Genomic DNA, 27,097 nt, shown 5'->3' with positions numbered 1-27,097 from the left:
TCAAGCAAAACACAGGTCAGTACTTTGTAGAGAAACCTTTGTTGGCAAGCACAGCGATGAGACGTTTCTTGTAGTTGGTCACCAGGTTTGCACACAGCGCAGGAGGGATTTTGGCCCATTCATCTTTACAGACAGTCTCTAAATCCTTCAAGTTTCTTGGCTGCCTCTTGGAAACTCGGAGCTTCAGCTCCCTCCACAGGTTTTCGATCGGGTTAAGGTCTGGAGACTGACTAGGCCACTCCATGACCTTAATATGCTTCTTCTTGAGCCACTCCTTTGTTGTCCTGGCAGTATGTTTTGGGTCATTGTCATGTTGGAAAACCCACCCACGAGGCATCTTCAGTGTTCTTGCTGAGGAAAGAAGGTTTTTGTCCAAGATGTTACAGTACATGGCTGCATTCATTGGCCCCATAATGCGGTGAAGTTGCCCTGTACCCTTTGCTGAAAAACAGCCCCAAAACATGATGTTTCCACCTCCATGCTTAACCGTGGGTATGGTGTTCTTTGGGTCATACTCACGTTTTTTCATCCTCCAAACACGGCGGGTCGAGTTAATGCCAAATAGCTCAACTTTGGTTTCGTCAGACCACAGCACTTTCTCCCAAGCCTTCTCTGAGTCATTTAGATGTTCACTGGCAAACTTAAGGCGGGCCTGTACATGTGCCTTCTTGAGCAGGGGGACCTTGCGGGCACTGCAAGAGTTCAATCCATAATGGCGCAGTGTGTTGCCAACTGTTTTCTTGGTGACGGAGGTCCCAACTGCTTCCAGATCATTAACAAGCTCCTGCCGTGTTGTTTTAGGCTGCTCCCTCACCTTTCTCATCATCATCCTCACTCCATGAGGCGAGATTTTGCGGGGAGCTCCAGACCGAGGACAGTTGATGGTCCTTTTATGGGTCTTCCACTTGCGAATAATGGCACCAATAGTTGTCACCTTCTCACCAAGCCTTTTGCTGATGGTTTTGTAACCTATACCAGCCTTGTGCAGGTCTACAATCTTGTCCCTGACATCTTTTGACAGCTCTTTGGTCTTGCCCACGGTGCTGTAGAAGTTGGAATGTAAGAAACTGATTCTTAGAGCAGGTGTGCTTTATATACATGACGAGTTAAGATCAGGAGTATTGGTAATTAGTTGACTGAGCACAGCTGTGTGCCACATGCGCACCAGCCAATCTGTAGGAGCCTGAATTCTAAGTGAATTGTTGGGGATCAAATACTTATTTCCCTTAATAAAATACATAACAATTTATAACTTTTAGATTGTGTGTTTTTTATGCATTTTCGATTGATATTCTGTCTATACCCATAACCAGTAAACAACCATAAAAACCAGAGTCTGATCATTTCTATGGAAGTGGGCAAACTTACAAATTCAGTAGGGGATCAAATACTTCCCCCACTGTAATTACTGTATCATATCATATTGCACCATATCACAATGAACTGTATCACATCATATCGTATCGTATCGTATCACATCACATCGTACCGTACTGTTTTATCGTATCGTACAGTATAGTATTGTATCGAAGTGTATCGTATCGCACTGTATCGTATTGTAACAACCAAATGCGAAGAACCAAGAAATGCCAACATCACAGTGCATATTGTTTGACATTGTAGTTGTTGTCGTGTACTGTAATGTCACATATACATATCATACCGTCCATGCATGTGCTGTCAGGCTGATTGTGTAATAAATATAATAATACACATATAGGAAAAGGGAATTTCTGACTGTGATCTGATATAGTTCGTGCCATTTTTTGTTTATTTTATATTGCTATAACGACGGCTACATTTGAGCTGTGCCAAGACAAATTTTAGTGCTCTCATTTTGTACCGTATTGAGTAAACGCGGGCTTTAATAAATCAAGTGTAAGTGAGCACAAGGTATCTGACAAAGCTTAACACTATGGAGGCTGTGTATGATTCTTTTATTTTACATTAAAAGCCTGAGATTGAAAGCCTATAAAATATATATATATACATATATATATATATATATATATATATATATATATATATATATATATATATATATAATATATATATATTATATATATATAGCACATTTCCAGTGAGTGTTTCTTTAGGATTTCTTTAGGATTGTAACGCAGCTTTAAACAACAGAGACTTGATAATATTCAGCTTGATTGATTGAGTTTGACTCCACTGATTTGAACAGCTGAGGCTGTGGAACCATGTTTGGTCCACATGATGAAATTTCTTTATCTTTACCCTTATGCCACTCACGGCGCACTGCCTGTGTGAGTCATCTGCCTTTTATTTACGCGAAATGAGAACCAGGCAGATGGATACTGATGCATGTATGTCGGTCTCCTGACAAACATCATTATTGTGCCGATCACGTCGCCCCCGCTCACATCCATTTGAAATATTTAGAGCAAAAAGGTTGTTTGGAGTTTGAGCATTCTGTAATTCAGTTTTGATTAGGCTGCAGATGGAAAAATCCAACAGCGTGTCCAAGCATAATATATTTTCTCCTGCTTGCTTTTGAATCATTCTACAATAGGTACAATTATGGCCATATAATCTGTGCAACAGGGAACAAACCTGCTTCTTCATACGTAGGGCTTCATAAACTGTTTACTAATGCAGCGTTTGCTGCTGTCGCTTTCAGGCAAAGTGATTTATGTTGACAAAAAAGGAAGATAATGCCCTGCTCACATTGTGTCTCACTCTGAGTCACATGTTGGCTACTGTCAAAGTCACCTCCCCACAGCGCTTTAGCACCTGGACCATCTCCATCAACATGGCCGGCTTTGTTTTTCTGGTCTTTCTACCTCACTGGGTTATAAATCTTAGACACGCACAGAGAATATCTACAATTTCACCACCCAGCCTGGTTTTTCATCGGACATGTTTCTAGCCCACTTTATGGTCTATCTAACGTTTCTTCTCGTCGTTGTGCCGCTTAATTCATAATTCTCTTTGAGTATACTGGTTAAACAACCTCCCTGGAAAATACAAGGGATGGAACATTTATTAAAAAAGGAAATGACTAGGTCAGGTGGTTCAGACAATCTATGAACCTGTGCCTCTCACAGAGGGGGGAGAAAATTACAATATTTGTTTGGAGCTTGAAGTGTGAGAGGAAATAGTCCCTGCGGAGAAAGCACAAGCGAAGGGGGAAAAAAAAAATAAGCCATTCTTCATCCGCTGCTCTGAGTAAACATCAGAATTGAATTTAAAGCAGACGTTTTTCTTTAGTAAAATGCACCATTGACCAGTAATGAAATAAAGTGGGTACGAGGCATGTGAATATTATTGAGAAATGAATTGTTTGGTTTTTGGATGTGTGTGTGTGTGTGTGTGTTTAAGAGGAGGCTGAGCGCCCGGGCTCTGCTTTAGCCGATTCCCCTGACTTAACTCTGTGAAGACTATAATCCCTATTTTTATTACCCAAACACATCTCCAAGGTCTAAATAAAGACAATACCCTGAGGCACGGTGCTATCTGAAATAAGGCAACGCTATATCAAAAATATCAGTTATCTGTAAAAGAAGCAAAGTATTATTGTTATTGTTTTTTTAAATTGACAATATAGTAGGTCTCTCCTACTACCGGCTATAAATACCATATACGCACAAATAGGTGTTATTCATCAGCCGTGATTAATTCAGTTTGTTTTTGCTAAATTATGTAATTACCTATTAATAGTATATGATGTGATCTGAAATAATAAAATGAAAATTCATATTGAATTCTTTCTAAATCTTTTTTCTGCGTCCCCACTCCTTCATATTTCTAGTTGACTTATGTAACGTGCCTTTGTTGCTGAATGTTTTTTTTTTCTTTTTTCTTGCTATTCACGCAACTTGTTAACCATTTTTCCTCCTTTCACCGCAGGTGGGGATTTTCTGTTGTGCAGTTATTACGTATATAATTAACAGTTATCTTGTAATTTGTATGACAATGGGGACAGAGCGGTGGTAGTGGTGGTGGCGGGGGTTCAAACCGGAAAGGGGCGATGTTGAAGACATGAAGAAGAAACTACGAAAGGATGGAGTGCTGTTTGGAGATCATCAGGGACACTGGTTCATCCTTACTAAACGTCCAACCTGTGCGACCCTATGATAAACCGGGGGGGGGGGTCTATTTTCTCGTGGAGGCTGGCTACCTAAGGTGGATCGATAAAGTATCACACTGACAAATAACTGACACCCGAACCCATCGACCGGCCGGGGCTCCGACTTGTGCTGGGTGTGTTGGAGGCGCAGCACTGCGGGTCATCCCTCATCTATCACCCAATCTCTTACTTCGCACTCCTCGACCTCAAAAGACGAGCACTCGCGGGTCGTCTCCGCACCGCGTTGTCTGATGAATTATTGAGGAGCTCCTCAAAGCTCTGATCTTGTCAGAGTAAAAGCGATATAGCGCCTACAACATCCTACGACTGATAAGTAGCTCGGAGGTAAGCGCGAGAAAAAGGGAGGCAGGGTCATGCCGAGGTGGAGAAGAGGCAGGGGGAGGAATGAGGAGCGAGAAGGGAGATCTAACGAGGCGAGCATGTCATTGGAGAACATTTCTGTGTTGCTATACAGATGACTTCTGTATTTATGTACATGTGTATATGTGTGAAATGGCCATACCAATATGCACATCTTGCTTTGAGATCTGAATCCAGATTTCATTCAGTTGTGTTGCCCTTTCTGACAGAGGCACATTAGCATCGCTGAAGGATCCAAGCTAAAGCTCTAATTGGGTGATGTAATTAAGGCTCTCCAACAGGCAAAGTTTAATTAGCCTGGTGGGAAAGGCAGGAATGGTTCATGGGAATTTCCCCTCAATTTTTTATTTTTATTTTTGAAGCCTCTTCTTTGCTTCCTCTTCCTTCCCCCTCTCGCAAGTTCCCTCCTTTATCTTCTACCCTTTTCTTTCCTCTACCCCGCTCCCCCTTTTCAGCTCCGAGCGCAAAGGAACGTGACACCAATTGCAACGAGGGTCAGTCTGTCACGGCGAGGCCCCTTTCGCCGCTCGGCTCTTCTTGTCTGTTTTGCATCCACTCTGCCGGACCCACAATCACCACTCGAGTGTTTCACATTGAGGGTTATCTCTCACCATTACACACTCTGGGAGCAAATGGAGCTGAAAGACAACAAGCTAAATCCCTTGAATTGTTGTGTGTATATTGCGGTATTACAGCTGCAGGTGAACACATCTGTAAAGCAGCCTGAGCTCCACTGGCTGCATATAGAGAGGAGTCGTATTGATCCCCGCAAATTCACAGCAGTCATATCTGCTCAGCTTAATGGAAAATCTACAGTCGTGCTTAACATTTTTTTCTCCTTCCTGAAGGCAGTTCAATAACGCCGAGCCACATGTAATTGAAGACAGAGGGAGTCGGTCTTATCGCGCGACGGCTTACAGGCCTTCGTTTTGTGGGCCGCGGATGGAGAAGGGGACACGCTTTGGCGGACGGCGTCGGCCCTCGTCGCCCTTGTCCGCTGCTTCCGCCGAGGCTTATCCGACCCCGCCGGCTAGCCTCGCCTGAGCTCTTGCGGCATCTGGAAGGCGCGATACGGAGCTTGTGCGAGCGTGAATTTGTTGTTTCTCTAGAGAGTCGGGCTGCAGGGAGAAAAGTTTATACCCGCAGAGCGAACGAGACAGAGTGCACGTCTGGAGAGGTGAGCACGTCTGCCACTGTATATGTGTGTGGGCATACGAACGAGAGAGTTGCATTTCCTCATGGGAGATTAATCCTGGGCACAGGATCCACCGAAAAACTCTCATTTCTCCTTTCGATAAGAGGGGGGAATTGAGTCTCTATTTCGGTCCCAGCCGCCTACAGAGAAAACTGCAGGAGAGCGCCACACTTGAGTTTCTCAACGCAGGTTCAGATCAGTTTCTCCTTACAAACACCGATACCTCCAGTAATCTCTTGCTATTTACAGTCCGACAAATTTGAACCGCTAATCCGCGTTCCTGGGGGAAAAAAGTTTTTCTTGGGAAGGGAAGTGTTTTTCTCAAAAAAAAAAAAAAAAAATGGTGATTCCATTTTTTTCATTTATAACATTCACTTAATGTCTCACACCCTCAGCACATTAGGCTAAATTTTGGGCTAATCCAAAGCCTTGTAATGAGCTGTGTAATTCATGGCGAACCCAAGCAATTGGGTATTTTTATTCACCACCAGTTGCCACCATGGATGTGTTTGAGAGCGTAGATTAAAATGTGCAAAAGATTAGGTCAAGGTTCACAGACATGGTGAAATTGATTTTTATTTACTCTTTTATTTATTCTGCATTTTTAATTCTTTCTTGGTACATGTTCAGATACAGAAATATTTTCCATGAGTCATCCCATACTCGGGGGCGTATAAATGAAGGCATCCGACCCAATGGGATTTGTGGTGATGAGCTAACCTTTCCCTTCATATAAAACTGCACTTGACCGCTTGTGGGACGAAGTTGCCGAGCAGCAATATGCAAATCGAAATGTGCATTTAAAAACCTAATTTGAAGTAATTACTCTTGCCCCCAGGTGTTATTAATAATTTCTGCTACTTTAATTCCTAGACGTTATCGCCATAGCGGCGCGTATACTGGGACCGTTGCGATGCGTTTCATCCCACCCACGGCGGAGTTAAATCTGTAAACCAATTTAACAATAAAAATCTTGTCAGTCAGGATCTTCCAGGATAAAATGTCATTAAATGTGGATTTGCATATCTCCTGGCTCCCTTGACTTTTTTCGAAGCCCCAGCAGTAGGAGTCATTTGCATAGTTCAGTCTGCGTACGTGGTTCTTGGCAGTTTTCATGTATGGCCAGCTCAGAGGAGCTGCTAGAGGCAGCGAGTACAAACACATGGCCTTTAACATCCACCTCCTGTCATGGTGTCAGAACATTACTTGACCCGCTGTTCACACTAAAGGTGCCGCAGCCACCAGGGCTGCCAGGCTACAGCTGTGTACCGTGCAGAACAAGCTGCGCCTCCACGTTGAAACTGTCCTTCCTTGTTGAAGCCAGGGAGCAGGAGATTGGTGCAACAGCTGGGTAAATGCCAGGTATTACCAGTGGTCTGAGCAACTGACGGACCACAATGCTGCTGACGGCCTGCTGTTTTGAAAACCAATAAGAAACAGGCTTGCAGGGTACACATCTGGTCAATCAGAGCTGCATACAGGGGGCCGTGCAGTCGAAAAAGTGTCATTTGGAAGTGGAGTAAGGGACAGAGCAGTAGCTTAGTTCAGGCTGCCCTTTGTTTCTGGATAAAAACACAACAATGAAGACAGAAACTCCCTGAGTTGACTCACCATTTCCATTCTCACACTCCTCCAAATCTTCGTCATCACTAGGACATTCAGCTGATGCTACCAAGATGTCGTCCGCATTCTGGAAGGACAGATAGGAAGGAGGGGAGACGGAGTCAGGACAAAATGTAAGTGTGCAGAAGGTACACAGAGCATCTAAGAGGATTAAGTGTTGGCGGCAGTTAGGGTGAAGGTCTTTGTCTCGGCCGATACCTGCTTTAACAGAAGCTGAGGCAGCCACAAACTTTAAAAGAACCGCGGGAATAAAAACGATCTTTCTCCTTGCAACTTTTGGGTTTAAAACGCAGAGATTCATTGTGAGGAAGTTTGTCTGTAGCATTAAGTGTGCTGAAAACACAGAGGTGGGAGTGCTTTATGAGTAGCACCCATGTGTATTTATGTAAGCAGAGATGGGGAGCTAGAGGGAAACACGCTGTTCCTGACCAAACACCACAAATCAAAAGAAATATAACCGTCTAAACAGTAGGTGTGGGCAATGCATTCAAACACTATTATTTAATCTTTACTGAATATACAGTGCCAGGCAAAATTTTGCACAGTTTATATTTCTTTTCCGCTTAATCTTGGCATTCTCTCAATTGACTTAATGTCACCTGGAATCCTTTTTTTTTGGTTAATGGGTACACAGTGAAGTTCTTCTTGCCTTCTTAATTGTGCCTAACACCACCAATGGTGTTGAGGAGAGCTAGGGTTGGTACACAGAACTACTTTTGCTCTTGCGACGAAAGGAAGACCTAGAGAGGAATGGTTGATTAACATTACCAGCCTCAGAAAGCACAAACTAATAGGACTTTAGATTAGAACCCACATGAAGCAGCAGACAGATCTCAGCACCAAGAGAAGGCTACGTGAATCAGGCCTTCATGATCTGCAAAGGAGCCACTACAGAGGAAGGATAATGGCCTGGACCAAGAAACACAAGTAATGGACGTTAGATCAATCTGGATTCAGTTTATTGAGACTTTTGGGTCCCGGATGGCGTCCATCCCTGTGTCCAAAATCCTTTACTATGTAGTGAGCTCAATTCCAATAGCTTTCGGACACTACACGTACCATAGTTTGACGCAGAGTGAATAACGTCACCGTTGTTGCATCGTTACGTTTCAGGCCGCCGCGGCTCCCCTGGATATTATAATTTATACATTATTTTAAACTTCAAAATATGTCTTGCACTGGGTATAAACACACAAAAAATATGTCTTTCACCGGCGACCTATTTACTTTTTGAGCCGTGAAAATGTTTCCTGACAGGCTTCTGAGCCTTCTTGTACTTTTCTTGAATCCAAAAAAAATCATCACTTCCTTTGTATTCTCTGTGGAAAAAAGTAGTCTTACTGGTCAGCTCTGTCTTTATTTTTTAATCTGTGTACAACCGGACTTGTAGAGTTTCTTGAAGATGCTTTCATCGCTCACCCGAACTTGACTTGTTTCTGTAAGAACCAGAAACCGGTGCCACTAGTGGCCATTAATGGCGGCGCCACTAGTGACGCAATGCATGATGGGCTGTCCACCACCTGTTGACTTTTTGCAATGCTTTATAGGAAATTTTGAGTCCCTTTGATCGTGCTTCAGTGGTGATACTTAACCAACAGAAACATCCCTTCCTAGTTGGACCAATATTTGTTGGGACAATGGGCGATGACCCCAAACACACGTCCTGAGTCTATGTAGATGCTATTCTGACCAAGAAGGAGACGGACGGAGAGATGTTCCACTATCACCTGACCTAAACCCAGATGAGATGGTTTGGGATGAGTAAAAGCAGCAGCCTGAGCTTGAGATTGTTGGAAAACCATTCCAGGTGACTACCTTGTGAAGCTTATTGAGCGACTTCCATAAGTGATCCTTCATGGTTTTCAAGTCTGAAATTTTGACTGGTGCCTAATACAGCATAATATCTACATCTATACCAAGAGCATTGTTTCACCAGGAGACATTTGAACAAACCGATAAGAAAGTAGACATGAAGTCTGTGGTGCAGGGTTTAGGAGTACAGCAGATACAGCAGTGGGGGTCTTGAGGGGGAAACAGATTAAATCTGACAAGGTGGTTCCAATTTAGTAGCCGAGTTTTGTCCTCACTACTGCATGACTCACGGAGCTGCATGTCTAGACACCCAAACTCCCTCCTCCTCCTCCTCCTCTCTCCTCAGCCTCTGGTTGTTATTTAAGATGGGGTCATCCGATAGAAAATGGAGGGCTTTTATCAGCATAATTGATTCGAGCGCCACACTGCTTCGTGGAGTTTTTCCCTCTCTGTTATTAATCCGCGGCCTGGCTGTAATAATTTATTAATTAGACTGTGTCAGTTTGAGTGTGTGTTCACATCACCTGGTTCTGTCAAATGGGCCTAATGATCTCGCCTCGGTTTCCCGGCAACGTTTCTATCAAACGTGCACTTACATTTCTATTCCACTCGTGCGGGCGGCTGCTTTGCTTTTCCTAATTCGATATAAACAGCACATAATGAATTGTTTAAAATGTGCACTGCTATAAATTATGGACATGGGACAAAAGTAAATACACACAAGAGAGCGTATTTTTATCCATCAAAAATCCCATAAATCTTTATATATACTGAAGTGCCTTACTGACTAAATGTCAAATGGCTGTTTTAGCCTCGCCGGATCTATCTGTGACACACTTCTACACCCCAATTCACAACCTGCCCTCTCCATCATCTAAAGCGGCCCACAATAGCAGCCATGGTTGTAATTTATCAGATAGAAAATTGTCACACAGCCCACTAACCCAGTGTACTGATTAATGCTGAAGGGGAACTGAAGGAGAAGCTCCGAACTCCAGCTTGACCTGGTCAGAACTCCCAGCAGAATCCGCTTTGAACCGCCTCGCATCCATCGAGACAAATCAGAGAGGCCGCAAACACCCGGGAGAGCTCTCGGCTTAAGACAGCAGCAGCAGCGAGGACGCAGGTTGTGATGTTAGTTTTGTAACACCCTGACACCAATTTTGGATCGGAGCGAGACAAGCGACGACTCCGCCGGTTTGATGGAAGCCCACGGTATCAAGGGTTGAAGGGAAGAACAAAATCAGACCCCCACATGCACATCAAAAGGTAGATCTTTTATTCAAAGCATCAAAGCACATTATTCCACCACGATCAAAGCTGCTGCGCGGTGGATAGCCCAGAGCGTTTGGGAGAAATTGAAATTTTGGGTTCTGCTCGCTTGCTTTCTGCCACCGTGGCCTGTCTCTACTGTGTCTCGGTGGGTGATGGGGGATATTCATTAGAGCACTGTAGTCCTTGTTACTTTTTTATCTGTCTGTGTGAGCAATGCGAGTGTCTGTGTGAGCCGCTACTGCAATTTCTCTTCTCAAACAAAAGCCTGGGCCGGTTACCCTGAACTCACATCTTTCTGGATATACAGTTTAAGTAAGCATTGGCGCCCTTTTTCTCTAATGTGCCGTTTATTTGGAGATAAATAACAGTCCATGAACCTGACGTGTGGCCAGAAATCAGAAATCAACTATGACCATTTGGTACTTTATACAACACAACTTCAACAGCTTTGTACTAGAGTTTGGAAAAGTGGATTAGCCTCAGTTTCAGTTAGTTTAAGTTAATTTCAGTTATGATAGATGTAGCTAAATAAAAGGTGCTAATGCTAAGAGCTTTACTGAGAAGTGACGTTAGCCACACTATATTGTAGCATCCAACATGAAGTTAGTGAGTGATCACAGTTTATTGTTTTATTGCTGTTTATTGTTTGGATTCTGGTAATGCAGCGACCCATTTACTTATCTTTTCTTTGGGAGTCGGAGAGTCGACTAAAAACATATCTCCGACTGCTTTCCACATCTCTCGCAGTGAATTAATTTTACAGTTTGGACGCCATTAAAGCCTGTGATTCAAACTAATCCCCATCTTCAACCGTCACTTTTTCCCACTCAGTGGCCGTAACCACGGAGACTTCCACTTGTTGTGACGTCACATTCATACCCTCTATGGAGAAATCTAAGGACTCTCCTGGAGTCCATTTATGTCGCCATGGCGACTCTGAAAACTTTTTTTTTCCCCCCCAATTAACCCCAGAATCTAAAATCCTCCTTCACAGCAGAGTAACCTTTAGAAGTCGCCTACATTAAATGTGGTTATTATATTAATGTATCTGAGAGCGTTCAGTTATTCCACATTAATCAGTTCTGCCATTCAAAGACATTGTCAACTTGAAAGCTACTTACATGCTTTCCAAAGTTTATCCATGTAGAATGACTGTAATTTTGATTGAGTTGCACACAGGTTTTGTTTCTTTTGTGCATGCTCAGCTATTTTACACACTACCACTCATGCCAAATAACCATTATCTTCCATTCTCTACCAAACTGCTACCGTATCGCTGCCACAAATTTCCAAACAAACAAACAAACAAACAGACTCTTCTCCTGTGCACCGCAGACTTTTTCCCAGGACGCCCCCGTAAACCGGATGCTGCCGAGCGTTCAAAAGATTTCACACACCGTGTGGTGCCTCTCACCTGTTTCAAAATCAATGGAACCCTCGGCCCTCTTTGTTGCTTAATTTTACCAGACTGCAACTGTGTCTACATTTATTCTTTTCGCCGTGCTCACTGAGCCATTTCCCTTTGATTCTTTCCCTTCATCGAGGGGGACCAGATGAGCTTGCCAGGTCTTCGGCACCTCCTGGCAAATTAGAACGAATTTTCAAGATAACGAAATTTTCACTCACTCTGGGGGCATCTGTATGAATGATAAGGGGTGTGTTAGCCAACCGTGCACTCAAATAATGCTTTTATGCTTTTTTTGTTGTTGTTTTTTTTTTTTTTGTTCCATGCACAGAACAATATTGCTGCTTGATTATTACATACGTGAGTGAGCGAGTCATTGGTAATAACCGTTCATTCTCAAGTACATTTTCCTTAATGCAATTTCAGGCTTTTGTGACATTAAACTATGTTCAGCTAGGGCCATAATAATAATAATAATAATACCAAAGAAGAAGCGCTACAATATGTGCATGCTGTTAAAAAAATAAAAAATAAATAAAAAAATCGTAGCAATATAAGCACTCTAAAGGTGGAGCCGTGCTTTTTTTATTTTATTTTTTATGACCGAACATAAATGTCACTCAGCAAATGCAATGCACATTACGGCTTGTAACAACAGACACGCAGGCAGCACTCAAAGAACCTTTGCTATCCCAAAATGGTTCCAGATAATTTATCAAACAGGGCTGTCTGTGGCTGCCAATTGCACATCACAGGCCGCTGCCGTGAAAGCTTGTTTTACACCGAAGCGCACAAGGATGTTTCCGCCAAGACGTCTGGAGGCCAGAGATATGATACTGAAGTGAGTGTGATGTTGACATGCGACGTCTTCTGGTCGGGTTCCGTTGATCTCGTGTTTGTGGAGGAGCCACAGAAACATTGAAATCACAGTGTTGGTTTTAAAAAAAAAAAAAAGAAAAAGCCATGCCAACTGGCCGCACTTGAGACAATGTTGTCTGTAAAGGAGCTCTGCTGGACTTTGAGTCCTAAATTTTTCCTTGCTTGTAATTACATGGGACCCTCAACCATGACTGAAAGCAAGAGCTTGGATGAACATTTCTGAACATGGCCCTACCTTCATATTTTGCCGTAACAACACTAGTTTCATGAGTCTGAGGAGGATAGACTTATTATTAAGTGACCTCTTATAGAAATGTAGAAAAGTTAGAAAGAAAGAAACTGGTCATTTTTAATGTGAGAACTTTCCGGGGTGGGTAGGAAGGAGGGGGGGGTGGGGGGGGGGTTGCAATACAAACTTGGTTGAATTGAGCCAGTGTGCTGTCACCGTCGTCACATTGACTTCACTCTAATTGGTACTGCTGCGTTTATTCAAAATGAAACAGATGGGAAAGGTTTGGGATGACGACGAAAGGACAAAAATTTAAATCTATTCAGTATCTGCTGCTATCAGGGACGAACCAGGGTGGCTCGCTGAGTCATTCCAGCTGAGCTGCTGGTGACATGAACAGTGACATCTAGCTTGTTTTGCACTGTCTTGCACCTGCTGCTGTAACACCTTCATTTACCCACAAGAGTCTTATCTTATCCCTTAAAGGTCTCATGTTATGCAATACTCAATTTATAAAGGTTTACTGACAGTAATATGTGTCCCTATAGCCTGTATGAGGCCCCAGAAGTGAGGAAATTCTGTCACCCTCCCCCCACTTGCCAACAACAGAGCAACTTTGCTAGCACAAAAAGGTGCTAGCAAAGTTGCTCTGTTGTTGGCTGCGTCAACGAATGGTAACAATTAGCTTAAAAGTTAGCAGAAGCTAGCGTACTAGCTGCATGTTAGTGACTGTAACAACACATACGAACAAACAAAGTAACATAGTCATATCCACAACAGAGTCTCTACCAGCCATAGTCATAAATCCACAGTAAACATTAGCGTAGCACGGTAATGCCAGCAAAAGCCGCATCCTCTCCCCATTTAAAGGTACAGAAGCAGAAGCTTCCTGTTCTTAGTAGAGCTCAGTAGAGCCACTTTTTGGGAATTGAGAACCAAGGCTGAATCTGGGGTAATAGACTTTAAAAACAATGACCTCTATATGAAATTATATAATATGGGACCTTTAATGCAAACAAAGAAACCTGACTGCCACCTTGTTTCAGTTGGAGTCAACAGTATGAGTATTTACAGCTCAGTAACAGAAATAGCCGACATACTGTATACGAGCATTAACGTGGAAGTCTCTTTTTGCACAGCACACAGCTTGTGGCTAATGATGGCGGGTGTGAACTGGAGGGTAACCTCCTCCCCTTCCCTGTTATTAGATCTTTTTATGATATGAAGTGGGCTCGGATGACCCGCCTCTTCCATCTACATGCATGTGGGCAGGAGCGGTTCCCCGCCGTCGGCTAATTGTTGCCTTCCGTGACGGCAGCGTGTGCCTTTATTGCACGCGGAAAATCATCGGACCATAAATCACAGCTTCTCACACGTGTGTGGAGCAGAGTTATAAATATAAGTTTATGGTATTCATTTCCTTCTCATGATGTCCCTTCCCTTCTCCTCCTCCAGCCTTCGTTGATGTGTCTGGGTGTGCGGACGCATTTTCTTAAAAGAAATCAAAATTGTGGCGTTTATTGGTCTAAAAGGACCACGGACACAAAGCAGCTCTGTGAAACTCTTTCAGGCTGATGACTGTTTGAACATCTGAAGTGGCTGAAGGCTAACAAGGAGAGGCTCACAAACAACCCAAGGCTGAGGACGCGACTGTTTGACCTTGCAGCTGAGTTAGGATTTCTTTTGAAACGCACATCTACTCGTCCAAGGAGGGCCATCTGGCAACTCAGCCATGCTGTTTAATCTTTCAAATATTGTTTTCAGCACTTTGCGATTTTGGACGAACTTTAGAAGAGCCAATTAAAAGTATCTGGCAGCGTTCCATGACCACGCACGGCAGCAGCAGAACAACTCTGAGAAACTTTCTGCAGATTGTCGGAGCGAATCGCATAAAAGATCACGAGCTCATCGTTGCTTACCTCTGTGACACTGTCCCTCAATGTAGGCGAGCGCTGTTTGCGGGTGGTGGTCGTGGCCATGGTGGTGGTTGTCTCCATGATTGTGGTGGACATGTCAGCGAGAGGGGTGGTGGAGGTGGTGTCGGTAGTGAGCACCGAGGGGACGTCACCCACCAGCCGCAGGTTGCCCTGGGTCTGGACATTGGGGTCGCCCTCGGCCGCCAGTTTGAGGACCTGCAGGCCGTTGTAGTACAGGCCTGAGATCTGGCCCTGGAAGTGGCGCCCCTTCTCCCCACCACCGATTTTGATGAACGCCTGGCTGTTGAAGATGGTCAACTGGCGACCTGGTGTGTCGAAGTGAGGAGAAGAGCAGAGTGATGCAGAGAGAGAGAGAGAGAGAGAGAGAGAGGAGGCATGGGCGAAGGAGAAAAGCCATGAAAAGAGGGGAAGGAAGGGAGAGAAAGGGCGAAGAATACAAATCAGCCTCTGGTCTCTGGGTGAGCTTTAACAGGAAACACAAAGTAATACACAGGCACAGTGTGAAACAAGGGAGATAGAGGGGCTATTTCAATCACATGGGATTTCCTGGGTAACACTTTAGGGATATTGGACCTTGGCTAGCTACAGCTGCAGCTATTATTGAGCCGGGCACGTGGCACATTTCCCCCCCGAAAGATAGCCTGAATCTGGCAGTCAAATAGATTGCAGGGGCAGTTGCGGATTGACCCCGAGACTGAAGGTCCACAGCAAAATGCATCTCATTTGCCCCGAGATGGAATATATTAGAACAATGCTGGGTTTGTGTCATTGACCTCCAATGCACCTGAGCTGCACAATGATAAAGTACCTCTGCCAGCAGGAGAAAAAAAAAAAAAAAAAAATGTCGCCCCGCTCCGCCATCCAAAGGAGGAAAATGAGATCCTCATTGGAAGGAAATGTTTAATTCAGCAGGGGCTGCTCCTCTCTGTGGTCATTACCATTCATCTGGATGGATAGATGGATGAAGGGAGGACAGGGCCGACCATTTAACCAGGGTCCAATACTAATGTGTTCCCAGGACTTGGTGGTGAAGGGGTTGGGTGGGTTTGACAGGTGTAGTTTTTCTCCCTGTATTTCCTTTAGCTGATGTCAGTTTAGGTGTTATTTATACTTTCCTCCCCGCCACCCGCCACCCTCCACATCTGCATCACCTTCTCCTCGACGGACGTCCCATCGCGCCGCCCGCGAACGACACAAACCTTGACCCCCCGCTACGAGCCACGTGGATGCGAGAGAACGCGGAGGGCAGGGGGGGGTCGCTGTTGGAAGGATGTTGGTTAAAAACAGACCTTATGAGGTAATTACTCAGAGGAGAAGGGCGGGAGAAGCCAAAGAGCTTTTTTTTTTTTTTTATGGATTAATCAATCCCTGTAAGGAAAGAGGGAGTGTGTTTGTTTGTGAAAGGGATACTACACTAATGTGCGCAGCTGAGAGTGAAGTATCGACTCTCTAGAGATGGCGGTCTACGAACGTCTGAAACGCGAGAGCTCTGTGGCCTGGAGGGAGCGTGTCATCCTGAATGTGCCTCCGCATGCGTGATACGCGACTTTGCACATTTGCGTCTCGCGCGCATGATGCCATCTGCTGACGGGGGGGGGGCTCCTGCGTTCGTAATTGCGCTGAATGGTGACGAATGAATAACTTTTGAATGCTGCCATTGTTCCCTCTGTGAGACCGCGAGCCAGCAAGGACGGCGCGGAGACACTGGAGAAAGGCCCGGGTCCCATTTGTTCTCAATTAAGGGAGCTGAGAGGGTACTTCATCACCGTAATTATGATTTACTCTCCATCTAAATGGGCGCACTTGTCCTGATACATGTGTAACACCCAGGTGGGTGGGACCATCGGACAAATAATGTCTGCTAAGATGGTTAGTGTTGATGCATGGGCCTAAATCCACATGTTCACTTGTATGTGTGTTTGCAACTTTTCTACCGAAGTGCTGGAGAGATAAATCTATTCCACTGAGATGGGCCATTACACATGTCAGCCCATTATCAGATCATTAGGCCCGTCGGGGACCCACGAGAGACCCGGCTCCCATCCCCTAACTCCATAATGATGAGACTTAATGTCTGGCATATGCACTGTTGACATAATAGCCGAGTCTCATTCTGTTATCTCGTCACTTCACATGGTTCGGAGTGGGAACGATCCGGCGGTAAATAGAGGGAATGACGGACATTTTGCAGTTTGCTGTTTAAACCGTGGACATCAGCCAGGAAAGCACGGGAGAAAAACCAAGCTTGTGAACACACACACACGCACACACACACACACACACACACACACACACACACACACACTCACAGAGGTTAACATCAAGATTGAGAGCACGATGCACAAAAACAATCTCGGTGCACCTCACTCCCAGCCCCTACATACATACATTTATACACACAGTCCACAGTCGGCCCTAAGGGTCTCCTGTTTCAAACCCGCCTCAGTTGGTCTTGACTCTCCACTCAAAGGGTCATGGAGTACGGAGAGGACACACATCACAACCTATACCGCTACATGCTGTCGCCCCTCTTGGTTTCCCGTACGGCTCAAGTTCCCCCGGTCCGTGTGTGAGCATCCAACTCCGAGCTGGAGGATGATGCGTCCGGACAGGAGAGCTTACTCCGGAGGAGAGCAGTGTATCGGTGTCAGAGTCGGACACTGAGGCAAGAACAGTTTGTAAAGTAAGTCATATTGACAGGCGTCCTGTGACTGCGACGCAGAGCACGGTGCGCGCACGAGCAAGCGCGCACACTGACATTGTGACATGTCCAGGAATCCGCCGTGAGTTTCTCATTTCTTAAAAAAAAAAAAAATGAGATAAAGAGGATGAGCCTTGAGTGCTGGAGAGCACCGTGGCTCAACTTGTGCGTCCGTCCCCCAATCCGAATGAGAGACTGAGACACATGCGGCGAAATAGAAGAAAGGTGCCCTCTAGACTAGATGAAGGGAAATCAGTGTTTGTTTTTGTTGCTGTCTGGTCAGGATGAGACTCTAACAGGGCCTGATGAAGTTATTGTTTCAGGGTCTGCCGGGTCAAATCAAAAGTGACATGTGGTTTTAGAGGCAATTGTGGCGGCAAGGCATGAGCGGGGGAGTAGTAGGGAGGGAGGGGAGGGGGGTTGCTTCAAAAAAAAAAGAAAGAAGAAAAAAAGAGCGTCCGCATGACAAGCAATCACGGCGCTTAATGTGACCGAGCTGGATGCGGCGTCGCTGCGGAGGAGCTGAGGCCGAGGCTGTGTGAGCGTGCGTATAATAACTTATGAAACGTGTCAATGAAATGACCTTTATGTGCGCGATGGTTGGCCTTTTCAAGTGTATGTGTATTTGCCGCCCAACGTTTATTTACATGCGCCTCTCTCTCTATTCTGGGGTCGTGCAGACAGGGCAGCACTCGGGGTGTCGATGAGGGTCTCCGATTCATGGTCGGCCGACGCCACTCTCTTTTAAGGTGGATGGCATTTAATGGGCAGAGGCTCAGGGATGCGAGAGAGGGTGGTGGTGGTGGTGGTGTTGCTGATGATGGAGCTTGATAGATGGTTCTTGGAGGGGGTGTGGGGGCTGACAGCCAGCCTGTCATTATAACAGGCGTACACAAAGCCCTGATTAACTGCAGCGCAGGGATCAGAATGCTCAGGATGCAGCGATGAGCCTCTGCAGACACAGAGTTGATGCATCTCTCTCACTAGCCGAGCCTTGTGTGTATTAATCTGTCCGTGTAAGACAACAGTTGAGGCCTATCTAAAACGCATGAACAGGAATAATGAAAGACCTGCATCAATCTTTGAGAGTCTACTGTAAGGCTACGTTTAAGTACTAAAAGCTTAAACACCAGGGGCGTCACTAGGTTTTAAGGGTGGGGGAGGCTCGGGCCCCAGGAGGTGAGCGCAAAATTTCACAAGCAGCTAACGAAGACTGAGGATTTATTTATGATTATTATTTCAGTCTGTTTTTAAACACACTGCAACTCTCAAATATTTTGAAGTCGCCACAAATTACATGTGTGCAAGCTAGCTAGCAAGCAAAGATTACAAGATGACTAGCGTGCACAGCTAACTTGATAAAGAGGAAAGTTAATGGTTGCAGTTTCAATATTACTTAATTACTTGAATTTAATTAATATTAATGAGTGAAATGGATTGGATAAGGACGCACCGACGGGGCTCGTTCGACCTTACACTACGAAGTGAAGGGAAATGGACAGATTCATGATCACAGTTAAGTGATCATGAATAATTATTTATTTAAACTCAAATTGTGGCCATTTTTAGATTGAATTTGTCAACACTTATTTGGAAAAAAAAGAGAGGATATTTTAGGGAGGCTTCAGCCCATCTAATATAGGCCCAATGACGTGTTAAATACTAACATGTCACCCACATCAAATCATTAATTCAATGCGTTTTTACACTATCTAATTAGCATCTAATTAGCATCACGTATAATGTGCAGTAGCTGAGGCTTCGGGAATTTGGAATTGCGTCAGTCAACCCATCCGTCGACTACATTTTTTTAAGCCCTGTACATGCCTTCCCCTAACTCTGTCATTCCACATTACATTTAAATCCACCGAGTATAGACTTTAAATCCATAGGGGGATACCGAGAGCACAAAGCGACACACATTGGTCTTCAACTTTGTCACTACAAAGTGGAGTAAAAATAGCTCCGGGTGTTGAAGGGATATGCATAAAAAAAAAAAAAAAAGAACCTGCAGGAAATTGATAGCGAAGGGGCCCGAGGAAGACTGAGCAGTCAGACAGTGCATAATACTTTTTGTATTTCTTAATCCCTTGTTACCCGTAGAGTTGGGTGAGGAGCGTATGTTCATTTTGAAGCTGCTGCTGCTGCTCGGTGAACATTTGCTCCCGCTCCACTGCCTGCCATGTATCCAAGCTAGAAGCTAGCGAGGCATCTTTGTTTTCTTGAAGAGGGTCATCTGAGTAAAAGAAGGCGGGCACAAGTATTTCTAAAGGCGTTATCTTCCACAATCACACTCGCCTTTGGTCGGATCGTGGGGGGGTTGGGGTGGGGGCTTAGTGAGAATCATGGAGGAATGAATGAAAAGCGCTCTGACTTTGATTTCCTCGACGAATCATTGTGGTAATGACCCGTTGCATGTCACGGCGTCCTGTGCAGCTGGAGGAGAGTGGTTATTTTTACATGTACAATGCACAGTGGAATGCTCCTCTAGTTGGCAGGTAATCAATATGAACGGCGACTGTATTGTACACTGGTCTCTCATTTTCTGATGAGACTTGTCATCGAATGCAGGAGTTACATACAATGTGTAATTAACTTTCTTTCTTTTCTTTTTTTTTTTTTTTTGGTTCCAGCACTGGCCACGGGGCAGCTCCTGAATCACCTATCTAGTAGCGCTCGGGAACGAGAGACGATGAAGAAAGAGAGAGACGGAGGAGGTCCGACGTGGACCGAGAGAACAGGAACATGAGAGATGACAGGGAGCGAGGGAGGATGACAGACGAGGACGGTGGAAGGAGCGAGCTCGCGTGAGGGTAGAATGTCAAAGAGACCGCGCGAGGGCATCGAGGAGAGGGGGGGGGTGACAGGCTCGATAAAACGAACAAGAAGAATGACACGGTTAAAGGCGGTAGCCGAGAAAAAGAAAGACGCGCGATAGGACATGGGTTGGATGGTGAGAAATAGTAAGTGATGTGGAGAAAGAAAAGGTTGAGGAACGTCCCCGTGTAAAGGAAACTAATTGCCTGGTGAGTCACCGCTAGCTTCCCATCCTAATTTTTAAGGCCTGTCAGCTGGCTCACATGGTTAACTGTATGGCAGTGAGAGGGTTTAACGGTTTATCGATCCCAGGTCACCCTTGTGCCTCCAAAGCAGTTGTGACTCATCAGAGAATGGACATGGGCCTTCTGAGGGCGTCCTGTGGCGACTGGAAACAGGATGCTGTTAGTGGGGGGACCTTTGGGTCCTGTGGGTTGAGTGGAAAGGTCTCAGCTTGTCATTGCTATGGTCTGGTCCGGTCTTGTTTGGATACCACATGTCTAAGTAACATCCACATGATTTAATGCCGGGTCCAAGTGTTTCCCAGCAGAGCAACGATTTGCCGTAAAAATGGTCAATGTTATTTGAGCAGAAAAGATGCTCATATGGATGAATTGGGTGTACGTTCATTTACACAGCTCCCAGGAGTGATTGCTAAGGCCAAGGGCCAAGACCACCCTCTTTAACTGGGCTCAGCTTGGTTCATTTATTCCTGAACAGAGAGTGCAATAGCTCTGTCCACACCAGCCCAAAGGAATCGACCTGAGGTTGTGTGGTGAAGGAAAACGTGTGTTAGGGTGCAACTAGCTTTGAGAGATCTGTAGGGTTGGAAGCAGGAAGCTCAGTCTTCACCAGGGTAAATAAATGTCTTTGTAGAGGACGAATAATAATGCTAATAGCAAACTAACTCCAGGGTATAATTCGATTTTTGAATGTCCCTCATCTTCCAGGTGTGTGATGAATGCCTCCAAGTCAGGTGTCCTCGATTTTTCCCACGCAGGCTTTTTTGCCAACTTGAATTTGTGATTGCCTTTGAGACACTCGCAGCCCCACAGCCCAGCTTTGACTTTGGATCTATTGTTGGTTGTCTGCTCTCAACAAAGATTTGTCTTTTTTTCCTTCAGGAAAGCATGAGATATTTTCTTTGTCCGTTCCGTCTCGGTGGCTCTAGCGCTTGCAACTGACAATGATTTGTCAGAGAAAAGATAAAGGGCGTCGCTTCTTCCTTCAATGCAATGCAGCACTGGGCGACTCATTTAAAAGCCTTTATCACCTGGGCGCAGGTGGCGTCACTCTCGTCAGATGTCAGTTACAAATAGAGGGCGGCATTCTGTTTAGACGACTTCTTTGTACAGCAGCTACTGCAGTTACAGTAAATTTCCAGCTGCAGCACTGATGCCTCAATGTCTTTCTTTCTTTTTCTTTTTTTTTTTTTTTGTCGAAAACAAAGAGAGAAATGGATTGTGTCAGACGAGCTCTGGTTGGTAATTACTAGCTGAGCCGAGCCGAACTGACGAGTGGGCCGGGCTTGGGCCACGCTCCACTTGCTAATGCACAGATTGCTTGTCGGAGGCTGCGGAATAATGGCTGTATGTCTGAACGTAGGTGGAGACGAGGGGAAGTGATGGCGGCTTGATGTCCTGCTCCCTCCAGGCTCAGCCCCTCCCATTCCTTCACGTGAACCGAGGTGGTCGTTGGAGGGAGCCAAAGGAAAGGGAACGTCCGCTGAAGAGAGCTGTATCTTCCTCCCACCGCCGGCATCACTACGCCTCTCCCGCACACCTTCCACCCCTGTTATGTTGCAGACAGGAGGGATGCCATATGGTTGCGAGGAGCGTCTATCTGAAATGTTTTCCCTTTTGGAGGGTGGGAGGGATGGCCCAGATCTCACCTCTGTCAATAAACGGCTTTGTGACGTGCACAACGGAGAGTTGGACTGTCTTTATGTTCAGAAATCCTTCATTTCTTCTATCTGCGTTAACAAACAAGAACTCCCCCTACCTCCAATTCCTCCTCAGAAGAACAAAAAAAAGAAGAAGACTAGAGAACAATGGGGGTGGGGTGGGATGTTGAAGTCGATTATGACGTGTTCCCCGAGTTATCTCCTCGGCACAAGGCTCTCTTTTCAGAGCGTTTTGCCTTTTTTTACTCCTCAGAAGTTGGGCTGATTCGGGCAGAACGCTATGAATTAATTGTGTTTGACAATGGAGATGAAGGACCAAATGTGCCATGAAGATAGACGAAAGCCTCGGGACGCAGCGAGGAGCCTTGAGGCCCTCCTGGCTGAGGGCGCCGAGATTGCGGCAGTGAATCTGCAGCCCTCTGGAGACGGCGCGCTGGATTTAATCAGACGTGCCTCTCTATCTGATCCTATATATCTGCATGTAGATCTTAAACCAGTGATACTGTTGAGGGAGACACAAAGACAGATAGCACGCTGGTTAGCTGGGGACAATCCTCTTCTCTTTTTTATTCTCCCCCAGCTGCGACTATGCTGCTTTTAGGCCATTTCATGGTAGGGGAGCATGAAATAAGAGTAAAGAGTCCCTTCTTTCTTGCTGCCACGTCTCCGCTCACGAGCAAGCGCCTTTGAATTCATTCGGTCCGACTTCCTCTTCGGGAAGACGAAGGTAACAGCGCATAGTGATCAAACGTGAAACCTAGATGGTGACGCAGCGGGATGCGAAGCACATTGCGGAGTTGCCTCTTTCGCCCGTTGACCACGGCCAGATGTGAGGGAATCTCTGAAATGAAGCTAGGCATCATGAATAGTAGATCTGGACCAACGCCTGGCCCGGAGATTTGATTTAGGCTCTGGCCCCAGACCAAGTGGGAGGACTTGATTGCTTTCGATTAGGGAATGGGGGAGCTCACACCAGACCATTAAGCACTGAACATTAAACCTGGTCCTCCAGCCTGCTTTCCAGGCCGCAGAGGCCCGTTGTCCTAGTATTCATCCTTTTTTTTTTTTCCCATCTTCCCTGCACTCATGTAGCTCAACTCAAAGCTTGATCGTCGGGCTGCTGGAGAGATCCAGGGGGACGGACTCCTCGCCAGAAGAAGATGTAAAGCTCTAATTCTTCCCGGGTGCTTTATTTGCTTCCTTGCTCATCCGCTAAAAGAAAACACCTGCGGGAAATCGATTCTCGCTGGTTATTTGTAATCTTTATTTTCTAGCGGAGCCTCCCTGACGAGATCACGAAGCTGCAACACCTTATTAAGTGTTTGTAAGGAAAAAGGGCTACACCGACATAGGGGGATGCTTGCCAAGATTTCGACTAGGACGTTAAGCCGTTGATGGCTGTAAAGAAAAGAAAAATAAGGGCTAAAAGGAGGCAGATGTGGAGAAAACCTAGGATGACAGATGAATCACAAGGAGGGGAGAAAAAAAGGGGGGGGGGGGTGCATCTGAGCAAGTTTTTTCTTGGATAGGGCTGTTGAAAACTTTTGGGACTTGGGTTTTTCTCCTCCATTGGGTCTCTGTAATGACTGCCGTTTTGGATTTAGTCAGCGGGCACAGGAGTCCGGCAGAGACGCTCACTCTGATCTGCCTCACGCACAGCAGGAGGAGACGGGATAAGGGCCTCGCAATAAGATGTAGCGAGACAGCGGCACAGCTCTCCTCCAGGACACGCTGCTGGCTTCCGATGACTTCCATTACGTCCTGGTGCGACCGAAAATACCGATTTGCGCGAGCGAAATGCGGGCAATTAACACTCTTATTTGCCTCTGTCCACATGCGAAAGCAGCAATGACTCGAAATTAACGGCGGCATGTTTTCCCTGCTCGCCGAATTTCACAGGATTGATGAAAAGCTAAAGGCGCTCGAGGAGGAGGAGGAGACCCACGGGGCCGATTGTTCTCTGCACTCTGGTCAAGAACCCTGAAGCATGTTACGACCCTCTGAGGCATTAATGTCACCAGCGGCTGGAGACCTAAACCCCACAATGGAAAGGCAGCCTGGAACATTCGGAGGCCATCTATTACAGGATGAATGGTCCAGGCTGTTTACCGCACATGACGGTCCCATTCAGACACACCATTCACCCCGCACGGCAGAACGACACACACACAAGAAGAATACAGTGAAACACAATACAATAGATTTCCTCAGTGGTGAAAACAATAAATGTTAAAGGGACCTTAATTTATGTTTCAGATCCAGAGCGGTTGAGTCACAGCTGAATTTAGGCTTTGTTTTAACCCTCTGAGTTTTGCATTACATGGAGGTGAGGACAACGGGAGGACACCCGCAGATTTGTTGTTTTAGCAGGAGTTAGAACATGGTTAGCTTTTTTTTTATTTAGTTTTTTTTTTGTCCCGTAACGGCTGCCGGAAACCTGTCCAAGTTCTTCCAAAAAAAAAAATAAATAAATAAAAATACTCGCAACCGGTGGTAACTTCCAATTAGGCACAAATTTTAAGACATCATTTATAACAAGGTTATAACTGAGGGCTCTCCTGAATTTGCCACCAGCGGGGGGCGAAGCTGGGAGACGTCGGTCGAATCGTTAGACAATTTGTGGCGGCGGAAGATGGACGTGGAAGTGACGAGAGAAGCCCTCAGCGGTTAGTGTGGGTGGAGTTTGGTTTGCTGTTAGGTGGTTAGATTCTGCTTAGAGGCTTCTTAGCTTTGAGTTCTAGCCGCTTCCTCATCAAAGCAACAAACAGCTTTAACCCTTTGAGCTCAGAAATGTCCACTATCCCCTTGATCTAGACTTTATATACCATTACCTAGACTAATGTATCCTTCAGACACAAAGCATCCTCAAAATCCACTTTGCGAATTTTCTTTAATGAAAACAATCATTAACAAATAAGCAACCCTTTTTTTTTTTTTTTTCCTGCAGACGCACCCCGATCAAAGCCTGTACTTGAGATCTGATGGGGTTTATTTGCTTATTTCTCCCGCCTACTTTCTCCCAGTAGTGCTCTCATCTAAATGACTGGATACAGACTTATTTTAAAGCTACGGAAGAAAGAGAATAATTCATTGGGTCTCAAGCTCGTTCCCCTTGGAGTTTCATGGCACGCACAAATCATTTCATAAGTGGGGAAGTCATTTTTTATTGATCCACTTCTTCATTCAACTTTCATCTCTGAAGCCTTTTTAATTCTGATTTGTGTCCTAACTACCCTCGGCAAGAAGAAAAAAAAAAGTGCATTCCCAGATGCGGGCGAGGAGAAGCCAGCTTAACTCGTAGGAGCTGAAGGAGATGAACGCACGGATTGTTTTGTAAGCATGAAATAAATATGCAAGCGCTTCATTTATCTTGTTTGTCTGTCACATGAATACTTGATTTTTTTTTTTTTTTTCTCGCTGAGACTAATTTTATCTTCTGAATTCATCCCTGCATGTGTTATCGGTTCACAATGCCGTTTCAAAGGAGCCCCCCTAAAGCCAGTTGGCTCGAAACGCTTAATTCATGATAATCTCAGTTCAACTCTAATGTGAGTGAGTGGAAAAGCGAACGTCGCTGTCGGAAGCTTTTAACGTTCTGACGACCAAAGCTGCCGCGGTAAACGGACATGTGTGTGCTCTTGCTACTGACCCCTAAAGTGTCCGAGCTTTTCTGTTGATTTTTTTGTTTTTTTGTTTTAAAGAATCAACCACCTTCAGCAGCACAAACACACAGCACAAGAAGACAAAGAGGTCGGGACATTCGGCACTCAAAGGGTTAAAGACTCCTGACTTCCATGGGACCACGTTCGAAAACTCGTGGTTTTGGGCGGGAAAAATGGGCGCCCAGGCGCTGCAAAGAGTAAACAAACACTACACAACAGTCCCTTTAACTTTTAGTGACTTTCATGGTGGTGGTGGTGGTGGTGGTGGTAGTGGTAGTGGGGGGAAGGGTTCTTTTTCTTGAAAATCCAGTGATATAGTCATCCTTTTTTTTTTTTTATTTTTTTTTCTTTTTTGATTAAATATAGTCAATACAAGTTCACATTCAGCCAACAAAAGACACAGGAAAGAAGCAAACGGAGTCAGTAGTAGGCTGTTTACATGTGCTCAGGTTATTGGGGGTTATGTTGGGTTATTTGGGGGTTAATTCTCTGAAGGAGATGCAGCCCCAGTTTGAGGTGCTTTCGGAACATGTCCCCTAGATATCACAGAAAGCCAATTTATTGCACATTAGCAAGCTTTAGCGGGCGAAATTAAGTGCCCTTTTGACGATGCCTCCGCTCGGTTTCCACTGGAGATAAATGACAACCGAAAGGAATTGGTTAATGACGCATCGGCCAATCGGCGTCGGACTTGTTAGCTCTGCAGTGGATTATGAGGGAAATCGAGTTAAAGATCACATTTAGCCCTGTGGCGTGGCACTGCACCTCCTCCAGAGTGGTGGTTAACGGTAGGTTAGGCGGTTAGATCATTAGTGGAGTTAAAGGGATTTTATTACCTTTGTCGAGTAGCCACTCGTCAACTACCCGACCAAGTCGGTATGGGATTCTTTGTCTAGCAATAGCCAGGCGGTCATTATCAAAGTTCCCTTTAAGAAATTTGGAGAAGACAAATTAAGAGAGGTTACAAAGAAATCTGGAAGTTGAAAGGTTAGAGGTTAGAAGGGCAACATGGTAAATGTTTAGCAAGTTATGTACTTTAAATCAGCTTTAGTTAGGACAGGAAGAACTTGAGGATGTGTTTTTTGGGCTGGTTTGCTCGGTTAGACAAGTTAACAGCATTCTAGTTACCTTGAGTTTAAAATGATTTATTTTAAATGCACTAACACGTTAAACAGATTTATGAAT

General features: G+C 45.2%; 1 protein-coding gene across 6 annotated transcripts in view; it reads right to left on the bottom strand.

The window, feature by feature from the left end:
• The window catches only part of nrxn2b (neurexin 2b), a 690,784-nt gene that overhangs the window by 6,972 nt on the left and 656,715 nt on the right, over window positions 1-27,097 (bottom strand). For 5 of the 6 annotated variants that reach the window (XM_047590093.1, XM_047590056.1, XM_047590066.1 and 2 more), the window contains 3 exons: window positions 26,749-26,838; window positions 14,812-15,134; window positions 7,281-7,359 (listed from right to left, as the gene is read on the bottom strand). In XM_047590093.1, coding sequence (XP_047446049.1) covers window positions 7,281-7,359; window positions 14,812-15,134; window positions 26,749-26,838 — 492 coding nt within the window. The remainder of the gene's footprint in view (window positions 1-7,280; window positions 7,360-14,811; window positions 15,135-26,748; window positions 26,839-27,097) is intronic. The other variant, XM_047590084.1, reaches the window with a different exon arrangement.

This window comes from Mugil cephalus, chromosome 1, assembly GCF_022458985.1.
Source record: "Mugil cephalus isolate CIBA_MC_2020 chromosome 1, CIBA_Mcephalus_1.1, whole genome shotgun sequence".
NCBI classification, from domain to species: Eukaryota; Metazoa; Chordata; class Actinopteri; order Mugiliformes; family Mugilidae; genus Mugil; species Mugil cephalus.
Note: the sequence above shows the minus strand (reverse complement) of the source record. Positions and strands in the feature narration are given on the sequence as shown.